This window comes from Ruditapes philippinarum, unplaced genomic scaffold (genome assembly GCF_026571515.1).
Source record: "Ruditapes philippinarum isolate M1 unplaced genomic scaffold, ASM2657151v2 ctg1028_1_1_1_1, whole genome shotgun sequence".
Taxonomy (NCBI): Eukaryota; Metazoa; Mollusca; class Bivalvia; order Venerida; family Veneridae; genus Ruditapes; species Ruditapes philippinarum.
Window position 1 is genome coordinate 234,410 of NW_026864813.1, and position 23,533 is coordinate 257,942.

The window sequence follows — 23,533 nt, forward strand, 5'->3', positions numbered from 1 at the left end:
TAAGAATAACCTTTACATTTGTCACTTTGCTTTACATCTGCCAAGTCGCACAAAATTATGAACTTATTTTTAAGAAAAACAAAAGATTTTGAGGATGATCAATTCAAAAATGTTTTTATATATATCACTTAACATTCATAATCTGTTTAAAAAAATAGTTCTATGCATGTTTAAGACATAAACAATAAGTCTTAAAGAGTTGATTTCATAAGCAAGAATGTATCTAACTGATAGCCTGCTTATGGCAACTAAATATACTCATGTGACCAGTGCAGACCATGATTAGACAGGCATTCAGATCAGGATCAGCCAGCACATCCCATACCTGTCTGATCATGGTCTGCACTGTTTAGTCAGCACATATTTAGAAAATTTCCCAGAAAATGGTTAAAGTCCATTTAATATTAAACAGGGCAAGGGATATAAACAGACTTTATATTCCTGATTACTATTTAAAGTAAAGTGAACACCTTATCATAAAGCACAGTACTTACATCATCTGGAATAAGGCATATAAGTTTAACATAGCAGGCATTATCTTCTCTATGAGGCACTGTCCACTCTAGAGGACGGAAGTTTGTATGAAACACCTGAAAATTATAAACATCTTTACAATACAGTTGCAACAATAATACAATGTCTATAACTGTAATGAATCAAGTAAACGAAAGTAAACCACAATTTCCTTTAACAATTCTTACTCCCTTTGAAAGCAGGATTCATACCTTATCTGGGTACGTTCGTAGCTAGATTACAGCCAAGCAGAAAAAAACTTTTTCAAGTATGTACAGATATACATTAGACAGCGGTAGCTGCAAAACTGGCACTTCAAAATGTTAACACATACCATATGCTTATATAAAGTCAAATACAAAGTTGTTGTTAACATAAGTAAGTTGTAAATTAATTCTTCAACTGAAATTGATCACTTTTATCATGTGCAATACAAAAAGTTCACAATTTTTAAATTCCAAGGACAGAAGGCATTTAGTTAAATAATATGATCTGATATACATTTTTGCTATGACCTAGACAAGGATAAAGTCAAGACCTTGATTTCAGCAAATCTGGTAAACACCTATTAGATAATGCTACTCACCAAATATCAAAACTAAAGAAACTACATTTTCTGACAAAACTTGTTCTTGAATTTTTTTCTATGTAACTTTATTTAAAAACGTGACACCCTGGGGTGAGATCAATTTTGAGCACAAAGCCATGATTTGAATGAATATAATAAACAAGAGGGCCATGATGGCCCTGAGGTCGCTCACCTGTATATAGGCCCCCCAACCCCCAACGTTGCAGGGCAAATTTAACCCAAGGGCTTTTATTTGCACAAACTTGGTAGACACCCATAAGAAGATGTTTCATGCTAAACATCTAAGCTCTAGCTCATTGGGCTTTTTAAAAGAAGATTTTTTTAAAGTTTTTACTATACACATATAGTTAAAAACAATGACACCCCTGGGGCCGGGCAAGTTTTGACCCCAGGGCTTTTATTTGAACAAACTTTGTAGACACTTACTAGAAGATGTTTCATGCTTAATATCTAAACTCTAGCTATTTGGGTTTTTTCAAAGAAGATTTTAAGTTTTTGCTACACACATATAAAGAAAATCATTGACCCCCCCCCCCCCGGGCCAATTTTGACCCCAGGTCTTTTATTTGAACAAACTTTGTAGACACTCACTAAAAGATGTTTCATGCTTAATATCTTAACTCTAGCTATTTGGGTTTTTTCAAAGAAGATTTTTTAAGTTTTTGCTATACACATATAAGGAAAATCAATGACCCCCGGGGTGGTGCCAATTTTGACCCCAGGGCTTTTATTTGAACAAACTTGGTAGACACCTATTAGAACATGTTTGATGCTAAATATCTTAGCCATAGCTCTTTGAGTTCTTTAAAAGAAGATTTTTTAAGTTTTTACTATATGCATATAGGGAAAATCAATAACCCCCCCGGGGCTGGGCCAATTTTGACCCCAGGGCTTTTATTTGAACAAACTTGGTAGACACTTATAAGAACATGTTTCATGCTAAATATCTTAGCTCTAACTCTTTTGGTTCTTTAAAAGAAGATTTTTTAAGTTTTTACTATATGCATATAGGGAAAATCAATGACCCCCTGGGGCGGGGCAATTTTGACCCCAGGGCTTTTATTTGAACAAACTTGGTAGACACCTATTAGAACATGTTTGATGCTCAATATCTTAGCCATAGCTCTTTGAGTTCTTTAAAAGAAGATTTTTTAAGTTTTTACTATATGCATATAGGGAAAATCAATGACCCCCCGGGGCGGGGCCAATTTTGACCCCAGGGCTTTTATTTGAACAAACTTGGTAGACACCCATTAGAACATGTTTGATGCTCAATATCTTAGCCATAGCCCTTTGGGTTCTTTAAAAGAAGATTTTATAAGTTTTTACTATATGCATATAGGGAAAATCAATGACCCCCCGGGGCGGGGCCAATTTTGACCCCAGGGCTTTTATTTGAACAACTTGGTAGACACTCACTAGAGATGTTTCATGCCAAATATCTAAGCTCTAGCTCTTATGGTTTTTTAAAAGAAGATATTTAAAGTTTTTTCTTTCGGTTGCCATGGCAACCAGAGTTCTGCATGGAATTAAATTCTTTGAACAATTTTTAAAGGTGACCACCAAAGGAACATTCCTGTGAAGTTTGGATGAAATTGGCTTAGTGGTTTATGAGGAGATGTCATTTAAAGTAAAAGTTTACGGCCGGACGCCGGACGAAAAGCGATCACAAAAGCTCACCCTGTCACTTTGCGACAGGTGAGCTAAAAAACACTATGACATACAACATGCAAATACCTAAACTCTAAGCCTACAATTTGCTGACAAAACATTTTTTAAAGGTTTTTACCTATATGATACTATGTAAATTCATATAACTCAACCAACAAGCTCAGGTGAGCTAATAGACTAATATAACTTGGACTACAAATTTGTTATCTCAGATATATTCACCTCTATGCTTGACTCGCCAAATTCTTTGATGGCATCTTCTTCAGAATAGCCAATAGCTCCGTATTCTAGTGGAGTAAATACTGTAGTGGCCACTTTCTTGTAGTCAGTCTGTAACAGGCAATGTTCTATTGACAAATCTGTATTGTACTTCCTTAATTTTCACTTTTACAACGCTTTCTGTTGTTAAAAAATACTGAGCAAAACCATACTATTAAGGTTGCTTTGATTTTATCGATTCCCATCAAGTCTTAAACAGTGCAGATAATTACTAGGCTTCTCAAGTATGTCATAAGATGTGTTATATCAAAAAATAATGAAATATGACAGAAGTTTTAATTCAATTTCCTTAGTATCAGCCATGAAAACAACTTTAATTAAGTCAAAACCTAAGTGAACCTTGATAAAATCTATCAATTATATTTATAATTTCTATCACACTTAAGGATTGTTCAAGCACTTTTTGGGAAGGGGGTTGGAGGGGTTGATGTCGGACCACCAACTCTGTCATGCAAGAAGTCTTAGTAATCAAGTTAATGAAAACACAAGTTACTTACTAAAGTTGTACTATTTGAGAACAATCTGTTGGCTAGAAGTCGACCAGCCTGTATAGCAACTGGTGTCAGCTCAGGTTTACCTTCAAGAATATCACCTATAGCATATATGTTTGATATATTGGTTTGTTCATTGTCATCTACTGGTATAAATCCACTTCTGTAAACAAAACAAGTCAATGTGATATAACTGGACAAACCAATAAAGATTCTGATCTATAACACAAGATTCATTTTCAAGGCAAGTAAGTATACAGTATCCTGTAAAAAGATCTCTCATCTTGTCCTGTGACTTAACATAGAATACCGTATATCAGGTTTTTTTTGGGGCGAGTATCTAAACTTTCGCTATATTCGCGTGCACTGAAAATCACAAAAAATAGATTTCCTAAATTTTACTTCAATTTAATACTTAGAATTCTCTTGTTTCTGTAACTTGACTTCCTATACCAAGTTAGGTCATATATATTATATGCTATGCGTAGAAATGATAGAAAAAACCTGTATATGATGTTACTTATTTAATCTTATATGGGTTAACAAAGTCTAATGAGGTCCGAATATGAATTTCAAAAACTTGTATAGACCAACTGGGGCACTTAAAGCTAAAAGATAATTAAAAGATAAAGAAATACACAAAATGAAATTGAGAATCAATATCTAGTAAGATTCTGAGCCTGAGCATTTAGATGCTTTTCGTTTTTATCTTGTTTTCCACCTTATGGTAATTCTGGCAAAAGAAAGTGAAAAAATGATTTTACACAAAAGTTATTGGTAAAGACCCAAATCAAGTGGAATTAAAATCTTTAAAAAATTATTTTCCAGTTGCTTTTGTGCCAAAAACCTCAGTTGAGTTCATTTAAAACATAAAGTAAGCACTCACTTGTTGACATTTACGCCCACTTTATCCAGTCCTATATTGTTTGTACATGCATCTCTGCCTATAGCAAATAACACCTGAAACATATACCACAAAAACATCAGAATAAAGCAAAAAGGTACATAATAAAATGTCAACTAAAAAATTGTTAAAATATGCCAAAAGAAAACATTAAACTAAATTTGGTAAAAATTAAAACACATGAAAAGGATGCAAAAGCGTGCACAAATTGTAAAATTATTTAATTTTCAGCATGTTAATAAACACAGAAAAAGAGATTTGACTTGAAAGAAAAAGCTTGGCAAAATGAAATTTCAGAAATGTATATTGGGATGAAAGAAAATATATTATTTATTTCTCTCTCTAAAACATTATGAAAATGAAATTAGTTTAAACATATTTTATTTCTCAGAATATAATTTAATTCTCAGAATATATATACATGTTACAATTTACAATATACACAGAGCAATTCAAATATTCTTAAAAAACAGGATCAGGATGAAAGTCAATGTGTCTTATAAAATTCTTGAATGAATGAATTTGTTACAATGTAGAAATGTGCCCAAAGAACACAGATGCCCACACATTCTACTGCTTTGTCAGTGTGATGGACAGACATGGGCAATTCCCAAGTATGGGTGTAGAAACCCATGATTTTATTATGAAATCTCAAAAATTGAACTTATAAAAATATACATACAGTGTTGAATTCATCTGTATAAGGTGTTCCATCATTATATTGTCCTGTAACTCTGTATTTTCCTGGTTTACCTTCCTCTAACTGCTCTATCTGAAGATATAATACAACAATAATTTTATCACATTATTAATAATATACAGCATTGCTATAATCAAACTCTTCTTCATTAACAAATGGGAAACACCAAATACCTGCATCTATGTGCAACATTTCAGGCACACACATTTGGTTCTACTGACCCAGAGGGTTTGGACACCATCAGGAATAAGTATACTCATTGACTAGTACTGATTAATTCTTAATTAATCACAAATAAGTTTCATGTGACTTATTACTTACTTTATGAGAATGAAGCTAAAAAACCCAGAAAGGGTGAAATTCTCATGACACAACTTCATAGAATCTCCCCTTCAATTACAGCTTATAACACTGTACAGTAGAACTCCACTTAGTCAAAATTGGAGGGGCTTGTGTAACAACTTCAACACATCGGGACTTTGATTCATGAATCAGTCTCAGTTTAATGACAAAATTTAGTTTCATAGTTATCCCACACAAAGCCACATTTCTGATATGTACATTAAGCAAATTAATATCTAAGTTCAAATCATGGCATCATTTGCCTTATTCTTACCTTTGTAGGGACACATGGTCGTATAAAGTTCATTCCATGTTTGTCCATGTATTCTCCGATCTTCTCAGCCATCTGTTGATCAAACCCTCTCAGCAAGATTGAGCGTACCATAATCGTAACATCAAGACCCAGTGCCTGTAGAAACCCGCCACATTCCAGCGAGACATATGATGCTCCCACCACTAGGGTTTTACCGGGACAATACGGCAAGGAAAACAAATCATCACTGGAAAAAAAAGAAATCTTGTTTTATTTTCCTGTGTTTTCTTTCTGTTTTTTTCTTCTGTTTTTTTTTTAGAATTTTTTAAGTTTTTATTTTTATTTTAATTACGATAATTAATAACACTGAAAAATGAAAACTGGCTATACTGAGGTCAAATGGCCAAATTATAAATTGAATATCATTTCATGTAGATGTGGGCTTCTATGTACATCCACAAATCTTCTACAAGTTGATTGATAGATACTCCGCATGAAAAAAATAATGCCCAGGACTTTACCAGTCAGCAACTGAGACAGAATCCAGTGAGATCAAGGGGGGGCCATGAAAAAAGTACAAATTCTTTATCATTATTTGCTGTTAATCTAAAGCATAAAAAGTAACCTAAAATTTGCAAAATCAGTATCATTTATGGGAAACTAATTTTTTTGTGGTTTTCATGGATATGTCAATCCACAGATTTAAGACTCAATGAAATTTCATTTCATCTCCTGTTAGATTATTATGCATTGGATTATTTACAGTTTCCCTTTTGGAAAAATAAACAGTCCACAAATTTTAGAGTCCAAAAAAAATTGCTCTTTGTGACAAAACCATGAAATTTCATGCCCACAAAATTAAGTGAATTCACAGTACTATTTTTTTGCTATTGCTTAACTTTTCAAATAATTTTATTTCTACAAATCATACCTTGTAATACCATATTCCTTTGCCCCAGGTATATCAGGGTATCTTGGTCGTTCACCTGTGGCAAGTATAAATTTATCTGCTGTATAAGATATCTCCTTTCCTTTTTTGTCAACAGCCTGTAAAAATAACCACCCCAATCATTGTAATTTCTTTACTAAAAAATAGAGATTTGAATATTATAACTTATGCATGTTTACTACAGAAATATTTTGTTCTTTGAAAATGTCACAATCAGTGAAACATTTCACATACAGGAAGGAAGAATTCTCAAAATTCTATCAAAGACTTATAACTTATTGGAATTTGACTCTTGTACACCATATTCATTACCCTTGATATTCTGTTATGATCATGTATAAGAGATTCTTATCATCGCTTTCAAGTCTCACAGGAAAGAAAAACATGTAATTTTATTTGTAGTAACAGGACAACCTTTCTCACAACACCTGTATTTTGCATTGAATAACATTATCCATACTACTGTTCAATGTAAATGTTTAAAATATAAATTAATAAACAAACAATAGTTATCTGAACCAACTAGGATGGGAGTCTTGTTTTTGAAAAATTTTCCCCAATTTCATTTTCCATAGCTTACTTACCAAATGTTGGTAAAATAACATACCTTAACAGTGTGTGTGTCCACAAATTCTGCATATGCATTCTTGTACTCCACTTTTTTATCCCTGAGCTGTACTCTATAACCCCAGTTAAGAGAGCCTATATGGTCCTATAATATATATATGATGTTACAATATAAGAATACAAAATAATGCATACCAATAAATCATCCAAAAAAATTCTAATGCTCCAATCCCTTAAATTTACTTTAAAGCATGACCTTGCACGTCTAGATCTTATTTGAAACATCCACATGAAGATATTTCCTGAACTTTGAAAGCATCACCTTGAAGGTTGAGATCTTATTTAACATCCGCATGAAGATCTATCTCTTTCAGAAGAACGATATGTCGAAACATGAAAGGTCAAGGTCACAATTAAATGTTATGTCAAAGGGTAAAGATGAATGATTTTAAGAGGATACAGGCTGGATGCGCAGGCTGGTCTGGATCCATGCTGGTCGCAAACCCATTATGTTGGTTTTGTCGTGACACGGCTCAAATATGTTATCAGTGAGAACATTGAACATTGAACAGTGACATTACTTCTATTTCAATAGCAAGTTAATGTTAAGGTTTTACATGTATAAGGTACTAACCTGAATTGCATTTTTCATTGTTTCCCAGTTATGCTGAACTGTAAGGCAAAAAATGTGGACAGTTATAGCAACAATTATAAATAAAATGTCCAGAATAAAGTTTACATGTGACAGTTATTATAATAACTATTAGAAATAATATCACCAAAAAATACCTAAAAAATCTCTTTTTACATATATGTTCTTAAATTTACTAAAAAGCTAAAAACACATTAATTTACAATGTTTAATCATTTTACTTACTAGATTCTGGCATTTGCCATCCAAATGCTTTAGCATCATGGAAACTATGACCTGAAATTACAAAGTGCTAAACATTATTTTCAACTCGAATCCTTCATCAAAACATTATATAATTCTTTTTAATATAATGATATAGACAGTTTGTTTAAAGCTTTAACCCTGACCCTTCTATATTTCTTAAATAGATTTGTCCAGCTATCATTTTTAGACCTTTCAATTATAAATTTTTGGGGATTATCAAGATAAAAATTCAAAATCAGTCAGCCAACAGTATATTGCCTGATCAACAGTGCATTTTTTTCTAAAATACTAATCTAAGAACATAGTGCAAACGACTTAAGTCTCACACTTGGTATAAGCCTTATATACAGCATTTGTTTTGTTTGGTTTCATGGCACACCAACACAATTTAGATCATATGGCGAGCCTCAAACAGGAAAGATGATTTTTAACTAACATCTGGCGTTACAAACTTAAAGCAACACCAGAGGTCAAAACCGCCTCACTTTCTGGATCTAAGAGAAGCAAGGACTCTTGAAATTCAAACCCATTTAGTCACCTGATACGATCAGGGTAAATTAATGGTGGCTGCAATTCTGATGATTACATTCTTTATGGCAACCCCTTAGCCATTTACATTAAATGAAAACGATATAAATAAGAGGGCTAATAAACTGTATATTTATACATTTCACTCACCTATTCTATTTTCTTGAGATATAGTCATTTTGATATACAATATATATAACTATATATATATATTTAGGTAAAAAACAAACCTAGTAAAGCAGCCTGGTGCATCAACTTTTTGGGTATACATCCTACATTTACACATGTTCCTCCTAGACCTATAATATATACATAATACATGTATTTAATTATTAAATTATGATTACTTATAATACACATACTTCTTTGGGAATATACACTATATTTAATTTTTGGGACATTTGTTTCATCAATTTTGGTATGAGGTTGGTAGAAATCATTTTTCTTCCATGTAAATGTACATGTTTTTTATCAACATTTTTATAATAAAAGTGGGCAATAAGCTTTTTCTTCTATAATAAATTTCTGTATTTTTTAGCAATGCCCTTGCTAAATACACAGCTGATGGTGAAATGTTTTAACTTAATTTATAAAGCTGCCTACAGCTTTTCTAAAGGTTAAGTATGTTTTTTTTTTTAGATATTTAATATTTTCATATAATTACCAAGTCAAAAGAATTAAATAAAGGAGTTAAATCTAAGTAAGTCATGTATAAGGCAGATTTTCAACTTAAAATTCCCATAATGTTGACCCCCCCTTTTATGCAAGGTGCCTTTTCCCAAAATTTCTGGATAAGGCCCTGTGACCTCTATACCACCTTGTGATTAAACAGAAAGATTTTTTTTATAATTTAAACATAGACAAATGCATAACAAGACTTTAGCCTGAAACAGGTCCAACTATTTGTTGTAACTCTTAAGAATATCTTTTGAAGTTGTGTCTTACCCCATGTAGTTCCAATAGGTGTAGGTTTCACGAAATCAAATACAGCTACTTTCTTTCCTAGGGCTGCTGCAGCCTATATACCAATAACAATTGAATAACATAAATCTAACTTCAAATAAAAAATATTTCAAAGAATTCTAATGAAATTTCTAAAAACAAACTTTGACTGATGTAAAATTTCTTAAATATTGAACAAATAGTTTGCCTTCTACTTGGTGGGTCAGATACTTACAAAACATGACTTGAGACAGCATATGAGAGCTAAGACACCTTATTGATTGCATTCAGAATTAGCCATTGACCCCTGGATAACAAATCCAATGCTTTCCCTTAAACTGAACTAAATCTGATGCTCTCCCTTAAACTGAACTAAATCTGATGCTTTCCCTTAAACTGAACTAAATCTGATGCTCTCCCTTAAACTGAACTAAATCTGATGCTCTCCCTTAAACTGAACTAAATCTGATGCTCTCCCTTAAACTGAACTAAAGCTTATGCTCTCTCTTAAACTGAACTAAATCTTATGCTCTCTCTTAAACTGAACTAAAACTGATGCTCTCCCTTAAACTGAACTAAATCTGATGCTCTCCCTTAAACTGAACTAAATCTGATGCTCTCCCTTAAACTGAACTAAAACTGATGCTCTCTCTTAAACTGAACTAAAACTGATGCTCTCCCTCAAACTGAACTAAATCCAATGCTCTCCCTTAAACTGAACTAAAAATGATGCTCTCCCTTAAAGGGAGATACAGGCAAAATTTTCATTTCTTAGTTCATTATTCTGTAAATGCCCTAAAAATTAATATATTAGACAGTCAAAGGAACAAAACTTTTCTCCATATAAAGAATAAAATGGTGGTTTCCTATTTGACCCGCGTGGGTCAGGTTAGAGCGCTAGCATTTCACAAAAGTTGTCAAAGTGAACACTGGAAACGTTAAAGAAAATGTCAAATGAATGAATTAGGCTTGTTTCAATCATACAATATCCACAATATCTGTTATTGTAACTTCAAAGGTTTGTTCAAGTCACCTGACTTGTTTAAAAACTATTTGGTATTTCTATTGACGTCTTAATTTTGTTCAACATACCGTAAAATTCCTAATAAACGCCCCTCCCCTAATAAAAGCCCCCCCAGGCTTTTCGATATGGAAAAAAATCTGCTCATGAGTGGTGAACTCTTAAATAAATCCGTAATCTTATTCAAATCCTTCAGAATCCATTTTATTTCATAGTAAACACAAAAATGTATCACATGAACTTTAAAATCTTAACACATTTTAATGTTATTACCAACCCATGTTACACTAAATGTATTTTCAATGATTTTTGGATTTAGGAAAAACATGTTGTAATAATAGCCCCCCTTTTGGAAAATGTTTAGCCCCCGGGGGCGTTTGATAGGAATTTTACGGTATATAGATATATTTACGCTTCAAACCCAAAATACATAGAATTTAAACACGAACTCATGCTGAAACTTCAAGAAAAGTCTTGTTAGCGTGTTGAGTACATAAGATCATTTTAATATTTTTGTCATTATTTTGCCTGAATATCCCTTTAAACTGAACTAAAACTGATGCTCTCTCTTAAACTGAACTATATCTGATGCTCTCCATTAAACTAAACTAAGTGGTTGGACCAGTGATTTCTTAATAAAGTGAGTGATATGGGTTATTTTCTACTGATGTATCTCACTATTTCATTGACTAGGATAAGATAAACGTAAGTTACCTTAGATGCTGCCAGGCCGCCAGAACCACCCCCAATCACAATGAGATCATAGTCATACTTTTCTGTAGGTGGATTTATCATTGCTAACAATTTATTTTCTCTGTGAGCTCTCTTTGTATCATCACAGCCACCTGAAATCGTTAACAATAATTTCAATATATATCAACAGTTTTTAGTACTATGTTAATATTAAAGGATACACTATATAGGATTTTAAATAAGTGTAGGTTCAATACTTAATTTATTGAACAAGTTGAATAAAATTATCTTATGCAAACCTCTGGCATTAGCATGATATGATTTTAGGGACTCCACTGAGGTTTAAAAGCCTAAAAACATATCATTTGAATTTCTTAAATAAATGAGCTGGGGCACTTTAAACAGAAATATATGGAAAGATAGTTTACAAATATACTTTGAAATAAATGGAAAATCACATTTTTATGCTTTTCTTAGCCCAATTTGAGTGAAAAGTGTTTAAAAGCTTTTCATTTTGGGTCATAATTGTTACAATTTGAATAATTATTCTGGAAAATCGAAGTGCCTGAATGATCTGATATTTTGCACAAAGATTAATGGTCTTAACCTACTTTAAATGGTACATTTATCTGGAAAAAACATTTTCAGTCCCATCATGTCAACAAACCTCAGTGGAGTTCCTTTAACAAGTTCGATACATATGGTATTATAATTATACACAAATATAATATTCTATTTAGTATATCACTAACATTTACCACATTTTTAAACTGTGTTAGTATAACACAAATGACGTCACATTAAAATGTATGCACAGCCGTGCAATACAGTTATAAGGGAGTCGCAAAATCAGCATGGTTATAAATTCATAATAATACACTTCTTATAATCTGAATAAAACATGGTTTATTTATAATATTAATATTACACTTAGGTTCAAAGAATACATGATACAATCATAATATGTTTGTGATAATAAATTCAATAGTAATTATAATTCATTTCTTTGTCAAATAGAAAACATTTTGTACTCTTACTGCAGCCACAACAGCCACAAGAAAAGATATTTTTGAGAGCATGGCAAAGAAAAATCAGAACAAAAAGGCCATGGGTGCATCTTAAATCTGTGCCAAACATGTATCTGCTCCAAAAAAACCCAATAGGCTTTTTGGTTACCCAGGTAATACAGGTACCAACAGCAAAATCCTTTTTTATGATAATATGTATAAGCGATATGAAAACTGATAATCCTGGGGCATTTAAATTAATTTAATAACCCTCAATTTAATACAATATAACAGCAGCTATATATTCTTTTCTGTCCCTGTAATATAATGTTTAGAATATTTACTCATTATAATTATCATGTGTGCTATTGTTTGTTTGGATTGGTTTTACAGCGTACAAACACAATTTAGGTCAAATGGCACCAGAACAGTAAAGATGATTTTGGCAAATCTCTGGTGCTACAAACTAAAAGCAACATCAGGGGTCAAAACCACCTCACCTAGATGCATAGACTCCAGTAATTTGAACCCCTTTAAATAAATCGCCTCTTATGATCATACAGGAATAAACAGTGGCTGCAATTCTGATGCCTCAACCTTTAAAGGCAACCCCTCAGCCACAAGGGACTTCATGGGTGCAATCAGATTACACCTACCTTTATGTCCGTAGTTTACACAGTTTTCCCTCTCAGTGAGAAACAAGAAATGTAACATGACATTTCTTTCTAATCTACATCATTCTAAACATGTTTACATACTTTTAAGTTATTAAATCTTGGCATTGAAATAAGGGTTAACAGTTGAGCATCAAACTTAACTTCAAAGGCACAACAAATGAAGGCATGTATGTAACAAAAAAGATCTTGTCAAGCTACAAATTTCTTCATACATGTACAATATAATATAATTCTCCTCTATTAAAAAAATATCATGTCACAAAAATTCGTATTTGTGTATTTCAAGGATGTCAACCATGTCCTTCACTGCTATCAATGTGAAGTGCAATCTAATTACAAGGTATTGTATATAAACATATAATTTACATTCAAAGTGTTTGTACCTTCAAATTCAATATTAATACCTCACATGCTGGAACCGACTGTGATTAGCCTTTACCGCACAGGGCCTGTGACTAGCCTTTTCCACACATAGCCTGTGATCAGCTTTTACCACACATAGCCTGTGATCAGCCTTTACCACACATAGCCTGTGATCAGCTTTTACCACACATAGCCTGTGATCAGCCTTTACCACACAGGCCTTGTGATTTGCCTTTAACTCACAAGGCCTGTGATCAGCTTTTAACTCACAAGGCCTGTGATTAGCCTTTACCACACAGGCCTTGTGATAAGCCTTTACCACACAGGCCTATGATTAGTCTTTACCACACAAGGCCTATGATCAGCCTTTACCCACACGGCCTGTGATCAGCCTTTACCACACAGGGCCTGTGATCAGCCTTTTCCACACAGGCCTTGTGATTAGCCTTTAACTCACAAAACCTGTGATGAGCTTTAAACTCACAAGGCCTGTGATCAGCCTTTACCACACAGGGCCTATGATTAGCCTTTACCACACAGACCTTGTGATAAGTCTTTGCACACAGGCCTATGATTAGTCTTTACCACACAAGGCCTATGATCAGCCTTTACCACACACGGCCTGTGATCAGCCTTTACCAAACAGTACCTGTGATCAGCCTTTACCACAAAGGCCTTGTGATTAGCCTTGAACTCACAAGGCCTGTTATCAGCTTTTAACTCACAAGGCCTGTGATCAGCCTTTACCACAGGCTGTGATCAGCCTTTACCCACACAAGGCCAGTGATCAGCCTTTACCACACACAGCCTGTGATCAGCCTTTACCACACACGGCCTGTTATCAGCCTTTACCAAACAGTACCTGTGATCAGCCTTTACCACAAAGGCCTTGTGATTAGCCTTGAACTCACAAGGCCTGTGATCAGCTTTTAACTCACACGGCCTGTGATCAGCCTTTACCAAACAGTACCTGTGATCAGCCTTTACCACAAAAGCCTTGTGATTAGCCTTTACCTTACAAGGCCTGTTATCAGCCTTTAACTGACAAGGCCTGTGATCAGCCTTCACCTTCCAAGGCCTGTTATCAGCCTTTACCTGACAAGGCCTGTGATCAGCCTTTACCTTACAAGGCCTGTTATCAGCCTTTAACTGACGAGGCCTGTGATAAGCCTTTACCACAAAGGGCCTGTGATTAGCCTTTACCACAAAGGGCCTGGGATTAGCCTTTAACACACAGGGCCTGTGATCAACCTTTATCCAAGAGGGAGAATGATCAGCCTTTACCACACAGGGCCTGTGATCAGCCTTTACCACACATGGCCTGTGATCAGCCTTTACCACACAGGACCTGTGATCAGCCTTTACCACACATTGCCTGTGATCAGCCTTTACCACATAGGCCTAAATGTGTTTAACCTTTACCCTTCAAGGTCTGTGATCAGCCTTTACTACACAGGGCCTGTGGTCAGCCTTTACCACACAAGGCCGGCAAACTCTGATTTTGACTTACATGTTCATTTTTATCTGGAGCATTTCACAACTTGTCTGTATGATATTTATACAGTAAATTCTTGAAAATTTCCACTTGTCTGTACAGGCTGTGGGACAACCTGGGCAATTAGACAATCAATTTTACTGCCCCTGCCACCAGTATAGAGCCGGGCCAACCCACACATCCAAGCAACTCGAATCCCTTTAACTCGAAATTTAAAGTTGGACGGATCCATTACACAAATACAGCTGTTACGGTAAAAGTAAAGAAAAGCTTATATTTATAAGTACTGGAATATGAACAGATAATCTTACATGTTTATATAACTATTTACAACAGTGATAGTAATGAGTACCTGGTAAATTGGTCTGGGTTATGATGGAATGATGGCCATGGCAGGATAACAAAGTACCCAACTTTGCCTAAAGTAATATTCTATTTTACAGAAAGAATCTCTATAATCCAGTAGCATCACTTTCCTCTTGCAATTTTTAGTCAGCTTACCACGGCTCAGGCCAAATCCAGCTCTACTCAATTATATAATTCTTCGATTATAAACTAATTCCATTAAATTACTTTGTTCATATCCCTCAAAAATGAACTTATTTCATATCTATTGAAAATACACTTATTCAATATACCTTGATTACAAAATGTGCTTAATCTATAACATTTCTTTGCAACAAGCTAATTTCATAACATCCCTTAATAGCAAGCTTAATCTATAGCATCATATTACTATAAATGCACAATAACCAAAAATGTAAAAAAAAAAATTTGACAGCTTGTTTAACATTCTGACATTTTGTATCCATTTGTTAACACTGATTCCTACATGCGTGTTGCTAATGACAATGCCTGAGATAGTATAATACTTCAATTAGTTCAATATCAGCGTGTGCATCAGTTAATTCCCATCAATATCCCCCGCGAGAGATTTGTTTTTTACCATCAGACTGAAATCATTGACATTACAAAACAATAGGATTTCCTCTTTTTTTAGCTGTCATCGAAATTAGCAAGTCAGGTTGGTTATATTGATTGCAAAAGAACATCAAAAAAGTACTTATTTAAAACCTAATTAAAATAATACTTCTGAATGTTCTTTAATTAAAAGCTATGTACTAGGTTACATAACTATAGATAGGCAAATGCTGTTAATGGTACAAATTTAGCTGTAATTCTTTTTCTTTATCTTGTTCTTGAATTTTTTTATTTTTTTTTTTAGTTTCCTATAACTAATGTATTGTAACTTCAAAGTATGTAGTCAAAATCAACCATTTGAACATCAGTTGTTGATAAAAACTGACTGGATATTTTCGGTTTTTATTGCCTAATTCAAAGAAAGTAACACTTTCTAGTAATTATACAATCTGATTCTGTTCCTTGCCAAGCTGAGAAGATCTTAAATGGACAAATCTATCCTTTTCATATGGACTAAACCATTTATCATTTTTAGGGTAAAATTTAAAAAATATTTTCAGACTGAATAGCAAACAGTGCAGACCATGATCAGATGACATGGATGTACTGACTGACCATTGTCTACACTGGTCACATGGGTATATTCTGTAACTCAGCAAGCATGCTAAACTGTTTTAACCGTAATTTTCTATTTTGCCTCAAAAAACTATTTCAGGTCATGTGATCTCTCTCACCACACTGGAATTTTTATCAGATCAACTTAGAATAGAGTACTGATATATTATAATTAAATCAATAGCTTTCATCAAATAAAGTATCCGGAAATAACATTTTATTACTTTACAGATAATCTTTGGTTAAACACTGAAACAATTACTATATTGCCAATATTTTACAATAATTGGTGAACCTCATGTCGTACTTATTCAAACTGGTCATAATTATTCTTAATTGTATGATACAGTCTACCAGATTCTTTATGACTAACAAACGAAATATTCCCTGCTTCTATTGGTAGTTAAAATCATGCAGCAAGCTTACAGTTATAACAAGGTGTTTTTTATTTTGCAAGCAAAGAAATAATGATAACATGTTAACAAATATGGTGAATCATCTTGAATATGACTTGTTTTCTTACAACATGTACAATAATTTCATCATTAGATGCACCTTTGATAATTATGATGACTATACAAAATGTACAAATCTTTTCCCAATTACCTACCAGCACTCAATAAATTAAGGAAGGTCGGGTACGAGTTTCCAAATTAGTTTAAACATATTTATTTTAGCTTGATTGCGAAACAAGTTCTTTCTTTCGAGTCCACTATCTCGAACTAACCAGTACAGGTGTCATAATTATGAAAATCACGGTCCTGACTCGAGTATTGCTCAAATCCATGATCCCTGGGTTGAGTAAAAGGAAAGCAGTAGGGGATGCACATTCAGGCAAGACCAGGCAACCATATTAAACCATCTACATTTATGAAACATTTTAGCTGGAAAACAACCCTAATTTTTAATTGGTTGGGAAGGGGAAACAAACATATTTTTATTTTTGGCCTAGGTGCTCCCAAACCCCTCCAGAAGCCTATACAATAATTTAGACCATTAGCTACACCCCTTATGCTTACAAAGTTAATTAATGACTATCCTACATAATCTTATCCAATAATTTTTCATATGACAATTAACATTTTGAAGTAGATATGTTAATTAAATTTACACTTTATCAATTACATACCTAACTAGTCAATACAACATTCCATAAGTCAATTATTTCATACAAAGGAATTTAACAATAATAGTATTCTCCATGATTGTAATATTTCACAAGTCAGTTATTCTTTTTAAAATGCATATTATATTTTTATACTGTATGCTTGTTTAACATAATTATACAATACAGGAAGTTTTATTACTTTTATTTGTAAGGGAAAAAAGTTTGTTTAATTCAAAAATAAGCCTAACAATGAAATTAATTGACAGTTGTTTTTTTTACACTTTTTATTTCATTTGCTGTCATATTTTCGTAGTAAATTAAAATCAGAAAAAAAAACTGAAGTAGTAAATTAAAATCAGTTATTTATTTATTTTAAAGGCAACTTCTTCCTAGTTTAAGCAAATAACATGTACAGTTACACCTGATTTGTCACAAGATATATGTTTTTTAAGGTTTGTTGGTATAAAGAGGTTATTGCTCCAACAGAGGGGCTGCTCTGCAGAGGTCATATTGAATTGATTTTCCCACTCAACTCAAAAACATATGAATTTAAATACTTTGTATTAATTCACTAGGTCATTTCTATGTCAAAATTTTATTTATAAAATACAGCTCTTCCTCTAATGACCAAAAATTACATATTAATAAATATTGAGAAAAGAATAGAATAGTTCCATTAATTCTGTGATGTGTAAATGAAATTCAAAATCAAATCTAACTTATAAAGAATACATTTGCATATTTTAATGGTTCATATCTTTACCTGATTTTACTTTGGCTATGGATTTCATTTCATAAATTGCACTACAAAAACTTGTATTTCAACATAAAAGGACAAGAGTTATTTGCATAATTTATACCAGGATTTCACGAAAAATAAAAAACCAACATAAAGTAATAAATTGGTAATTCATCAAATCAATATCCTGGTTCGTAACAGCCTTATCATAAAAATTCATTTGTGGGGTTTCATCAATCAGAAAATACTGCAAACAAACCCATTTAATAACGTGATTTCACAACCTTGCAAAAAACACCTTTTCACACCTGCTTTACATAGGTGAAACAAATGCATTATGTAAATTCAGTGGTCCAGAAATACAGGATTAGCAAAATGAGATGACATGATAACAAAATAATGTACATGTACATTATTTAAACTTTCTTCTTATGTTTATATTATAAACCAAGTTTTATTTTGTTGGGACATATAAATTTGGGAAAGATTAAAAGGAAATTATTACATCATCACTTTCAATCAATCAATCAATCAATCAATCATCCCTACTTCTAATTGATCATCACCAATCACTTATTATCATCATCATCATTAATTCTCCTTAATCACAACTATCAATCAGTAATCACAATGATCATCATCAATCACTATCATCATCAATCACATATCATCATCACTATTATTCATCATTTATCAATACAAAGCATTGTTCAACAGAATCACTAACAACCATCATTAAATCTTTTTTTTTAACAAGCAATCAATCTAAGAGGACAACAAACAGAGCATTATGAGCAGCAGCAAAAACAACAACAACAAAATCAACAAAATGAGGATTTTCTACACCAAACAAAATATTACACATTACAATGTATTATCTACAGAAACCCTTCAAACTTTTTCATGAAAATCCAGGACTAACCTGCACTGTCCACGAAGTGCAATTTTAAACTAAACACAAATTGTTAAATGGGGAGTCAGTAATTGTCATTATAATGTAATAATGAAAATATACATGTATATAGAGACGTTAACAAAATTCTATAATTTATAATTGACACTCACCTAGATGTTTACCGTTGATGAAAACACTGGGAACAGTTCTCTGACCCGTCATCTCTGCGAGGGCATGCTGTAATGCTGTCCCATTACCTAATACAACATAAAACCAAATATCCTGAAGAATTTTTTAAGATTGACTTGCAAATTTTTTTATTTTTTTTAAGCATCTAATATCATAAATATTGGATATCAAAATCATTCTTAACTTACATATCTGTTAAATGTGTTCTTCCTTCATTAATAAGTGTCAGAAGGCCATTAACTGTCATGCTTCATATCTTTGATAATTTACATGGACTTGTCCATTTTTCAGTCAGGAGAAAAAACCTTCATCATCATTCTTGAAAATTTCAAATAACCAACTAAAAAACTAACAGTGCAGACCATGATGACTGATCTTGGTGTGCACTAGTTGCATTGGTAGAATCTCTGTAAGCACCAGCAAACTAAAGGATAAACATCGACAAAATATACATTTTCTTTTTTTCTTTATTTAGTTGTACATCGCACAAACACAGTTTAGGTCATATGGCAACTTTAAAGCTTTACTGGTGGAGGAAGACCTCAGGTGACCTCGGCACAAACCGGCACCTGTGAAGAACCACTAATGTTCCATAAGCAAGCTGGATAGCAAATGTCAATTAATAGAAGCATAATCTCAAAGTAAATGTTACATAGCTGGCAGTCAAAAGAAACTACTGGATACTGAAAATTTTCAACTTTCATAATACCTTTAAGAGTGATGATATTTATTATAAATACCAGTATTATAATAAAATTGAATTAAACAAACAAATACATGTAAAGACTTACTTTCAGTGTCCAACTCCATGGCCTTGTAGTCCACCTTAATTGAAGAAAATAATTCCTTCACCTGAAAAAGTTATGAAATATCTTATTAAGTTATATCAATTCCATGTCGAGAGTATTGGGCCCTCAGGATAATATACAATTATGACCTTTATCATGATCTTAAAGACATTTACCAAGTTATAAGCAAACATATGTAGCGGTTAATGAGTTATAAAGTTGTACAAAAAGTTGCTCACAAAACCACTCTTATCTTGACACTGACACTGGGTTAGTAGGAATTCAGGCATCTTTGCCCTGAATTACAAGGGCCCAACATAAGGCCCTATTGCCAATTGAAAATCAAATTTCTTTGTAAAATACCAGTTTACAAACGCTACATGTATCTCTAAAATGGCTGTCCTTGAAATAAATGCCTAATACTGAAAAGTATGAACAATTTATGATAAGTTTTAATGATTTCAGTAGATGAATTTAAGTTTCGATATGGGAACTACAATGGACTCCAAAAATTTTAAGACATGTACATGGACCTCCTGACTGAAATTCCTAGGGAAAGCCATGTAATCCCAACAGCAGGAAGCAATCAAACTGCTTAAACTTCTTAGAAAATTGAACTGATTTGACATGTTTCTTGAAATATTTAGTGACAGGTTATAATAATATACACTTGCCCCAGGGGTAAAAACTAAGAAGTCATGACTGTGTAAGGTAGATCTTTTTTATCTGTTAAATTTTTCCAATATGCAACACACTTTTCCCCAATTTTTGCCATGGGCCTTTTCTCTAAATAGCTTTAAAATGACATTGCTAGGATAGCCCTATTTTTCTTCAAAGAGTCAAGTTAATTGTAACCTTTTTGTCAAATAGTCAAGCTTAAAATAGTATACATTTCTCCAAACAGTCGAGCTAAAAAAAAGGTTAAAAACAAGAGGGCCAAAATGGCCCTGAGGTCGCTCACCTGTATATAGGCCCCCGGAGCGGGGCCAGTTTAAACCCCAAGGCTTTTATTTTAACAAACTTGGAAGACACCCGTTAGAAGATGTTTCATGTTAAGTTTTTACTACACACATATGATGAAAAACAATGATCTTCCCCCCGGCAGGGCCAATTTTAACACAAGGGCTTTATTTTGAACAAACTTGGTAGACACCCATAAGAAGATGTTTCATGCTAAACATCTAAGCTCTAGCTCATTGGGTTTTTTCAAAGAAGATTTTGTAAGTTTTTACTATACACATTATAGTTAAAAACAATGACACCCCTGGGGCGGGACAAGTTTTGACCCCAGGGCTTTTATTTGAACAAACTTTGTAGACACTCACTAGAAGATGTTTCATGCTGAATATCTAAACTCTAGCTATTTGGGTTTTTTCAAAGAAGATTTTTAAGTTTTTGCTAATTACACATATAAAGAAAAATCTATGACCCCTGGGGCGGGGCCAATTTTGACCCCAGGGCTTTTATTTGAACAAATTTTGTAGACACTCACTAGAAGATGTTTCATGCTTAATATCTAAACTCTAGCTATTTGGGTTTTTTCAAAGAAGATTTTTAAGTTTTTGCTATACACATATAAGGAAAATCAATGACCCCTGGGGCAGGGCCAATTTTGACCCCAGGGCTTTTATTTGAACAAACTTTGTAGACACTCACTAGAAGATGTTTCATGCTTAATATCTAAACTCTAGCTATTTGGTTTTTTTCAAAGAAGATTTTTTCAGTTTTTGCTATACACATTTAAGGAAAATCTATGACCCCTGGGGCGGGGCCAATTTTGACCCCAGGGCTTTTATTTGAACAAATTTTGTAGACACTCACTAGAAGATGTTTCATGCTTAATATCTAAACTCTAGCTATTTGGGTTTTTTCAAAGAAGATTTTTAAGTTTTTGCTATACACATATAAGGAAAATCAATGACCCCTGGGGCGGGGCCAATTTTGACCCCGAGGCTTTTATTTGAACAAACTTTGTAGACACTCACTAGAAGATGTTTCATGCTTAATATCTAAACTCTAGCTATTTGGGTTTCTTCAAAGAAGATTTTTTCAGTTTTTGCTATATACACATATAAGGAAAATCAATGACCCCCTGGGGCGGGGCCAATTTTGACCCCAGGGCTTTTATTTGAACAAACTTGGTAGACACTCATTAGAAGATGTTTCATGCCAAATATCTTAGCTCTAGCTCTTTGGGTTCTTTAAAAGAAGATTTTTAAGTTTTTTCCATATGCATATAGGGAAAATCAATGACCCCCTGGGGCGGGGCCAATTTTGACCCCAGGGCTTTTATTTGAACAAACTTGGTAGACACTCACTAGAAGATGTTTCATGCCAAATATCTAAGCTCTGTCTCTTACGGTTTTTTGAAAGAAGACATTTTTCTTTCGGTTGCCATGGCAACCAGAGTTCTGCATGGAATTAAATTCTTTGAACAATTTTTAAAGGTGACCACCAAAGGAACATTCCTGTGAAGTTTGGATGAAATTGGTTTAGTGGTTTATGAGGAGATGTCATTTAAAGTAAAAGTTTACGGACGGACGGACGGCGGACGGAAGCCGGACGAAAAGCGATCACAAAAGCTCGCCCTGTCACTTTGTGACAGGTGAGCTAATAATTGAATAAACAAGCATATTACACTTTCTGCTATAATTATATGAAAATAACAGTTACTTCAGACAAAGAAATATGCAGGAAAACTTCAAAACTGTTTTAAACACTGGTTACAAAAATAGAAACAGTTAAACAACCTTAGATATCATATCACATCAAGGTAAATTGATACTGCATTTTATCACATATAAGAGGACTTCTGGGAAAACACAAAGCTATGGAAACAAATGTATGGGGAAAAATAGATTAACCAGACTGTGTCAACAATGATATTAAGCATATGATTTTAATAAAGTGCAAAATGAAAACATTATTTACTTCAATCAGTTTTATCATAGTTTTTACTATTGGAACTGTTGGACTAATACTATTGAAAACATGTCAATAGTATTAGTCTTATACATATATATGCACAGTGCGTTAACTGGAGTGCAGTGTTAGTTACTAGCACTCACTGTATGTCTAGAGCATGCCGGTTGATTGGCTCATTTTTTTTCTGGGGTTTACTTATTGTGACAACAGGAAAAGAGATAACGATAGAAAAGTCATATTCAGATGCTCTTACATTGGTTACTTTTTCTGGGTTTAAATATTTTGATGTCAGGGAACTGTTTTTATTTTTGCCTTCGATACAATGATTTCAAAACTCACAAAATAAGATAACTTATCATGTACATGTAGTAAGAAGATTTACTTTTGTCTGATTTATATTTAATTTTCCATATGTGTTGCGCTTGATAATAAAATTGAAAAAAATTAAGCAATAATTAAAAGAATACATTT

The 23,533-nt window shown here is 33.2% G+C and overlaps 1 protein-coding gene across 2 annotated transcripts in view; it reads right to left on the reverse strand.

The window, feature by feature from the left end:
• The window catches only part of LOC132726904 (thioredoxin reductase 1, cytoplasmic-like), a 36,888-nt gene that overhangs the window by 3,425 nt on the left and 9,930 nt on the right, over positions 1-23,533 (reverse strand). For both annotated transcript variants that reach the window (XM_060712316.1, XM_060712317.1), the window contains exons 3-17: positions 20,141-20,201; positions 19,331-19,417; positions 11,362-11,492; positions 9,630-9,702; positions 8,915-8,983; positions 8,136-8,186; positions 7,893-7,930; positions 7,299-7,403; positions 6,674-6,789; positions 5,764-5,989; positions 5,130-5,219; positions 4,430-4,503; positions 3,550-3,706; positions 2,996-3,103; positions 495-590 (exon numbers count right to left, since the gene is read on the reverse strand). In XM_060712316.1, coding sequence (XP_060568299.1) covers positions 495-590; positions 2,996-3,103; positions 3,550-3,706; positions 4,430-4,503; positions 5,130-5,219; positions 5,764-5,989; positions 6,674-6,789; positions 7,299-7,403; positions 7,893-7,930; positions 8,136-8,186; positions 8,915-8,983; positions 9,630-9,702; positions 11,362-11,492; positions 19,331-19,417; positions 20,141-20,201 — 1,482 coding nt within the window. The remainder of the gene's footprint in view (positions 1-494; positions 591-2,995; positions 3,104-3,549; positions 3,707-4,429; positions 4,504-5,129; positions 5,220-5,763; positions 5,990-6,673; positions 6,790-7,298; positions 7,404-7,892; positions 7,931-8,135; positions 8,187-8,914; positions 8,984-9,629; positions 9,703-11,361; positions 11,493-19,330; positions 19,418-20,140; positions 20,202-23,533) is intronic.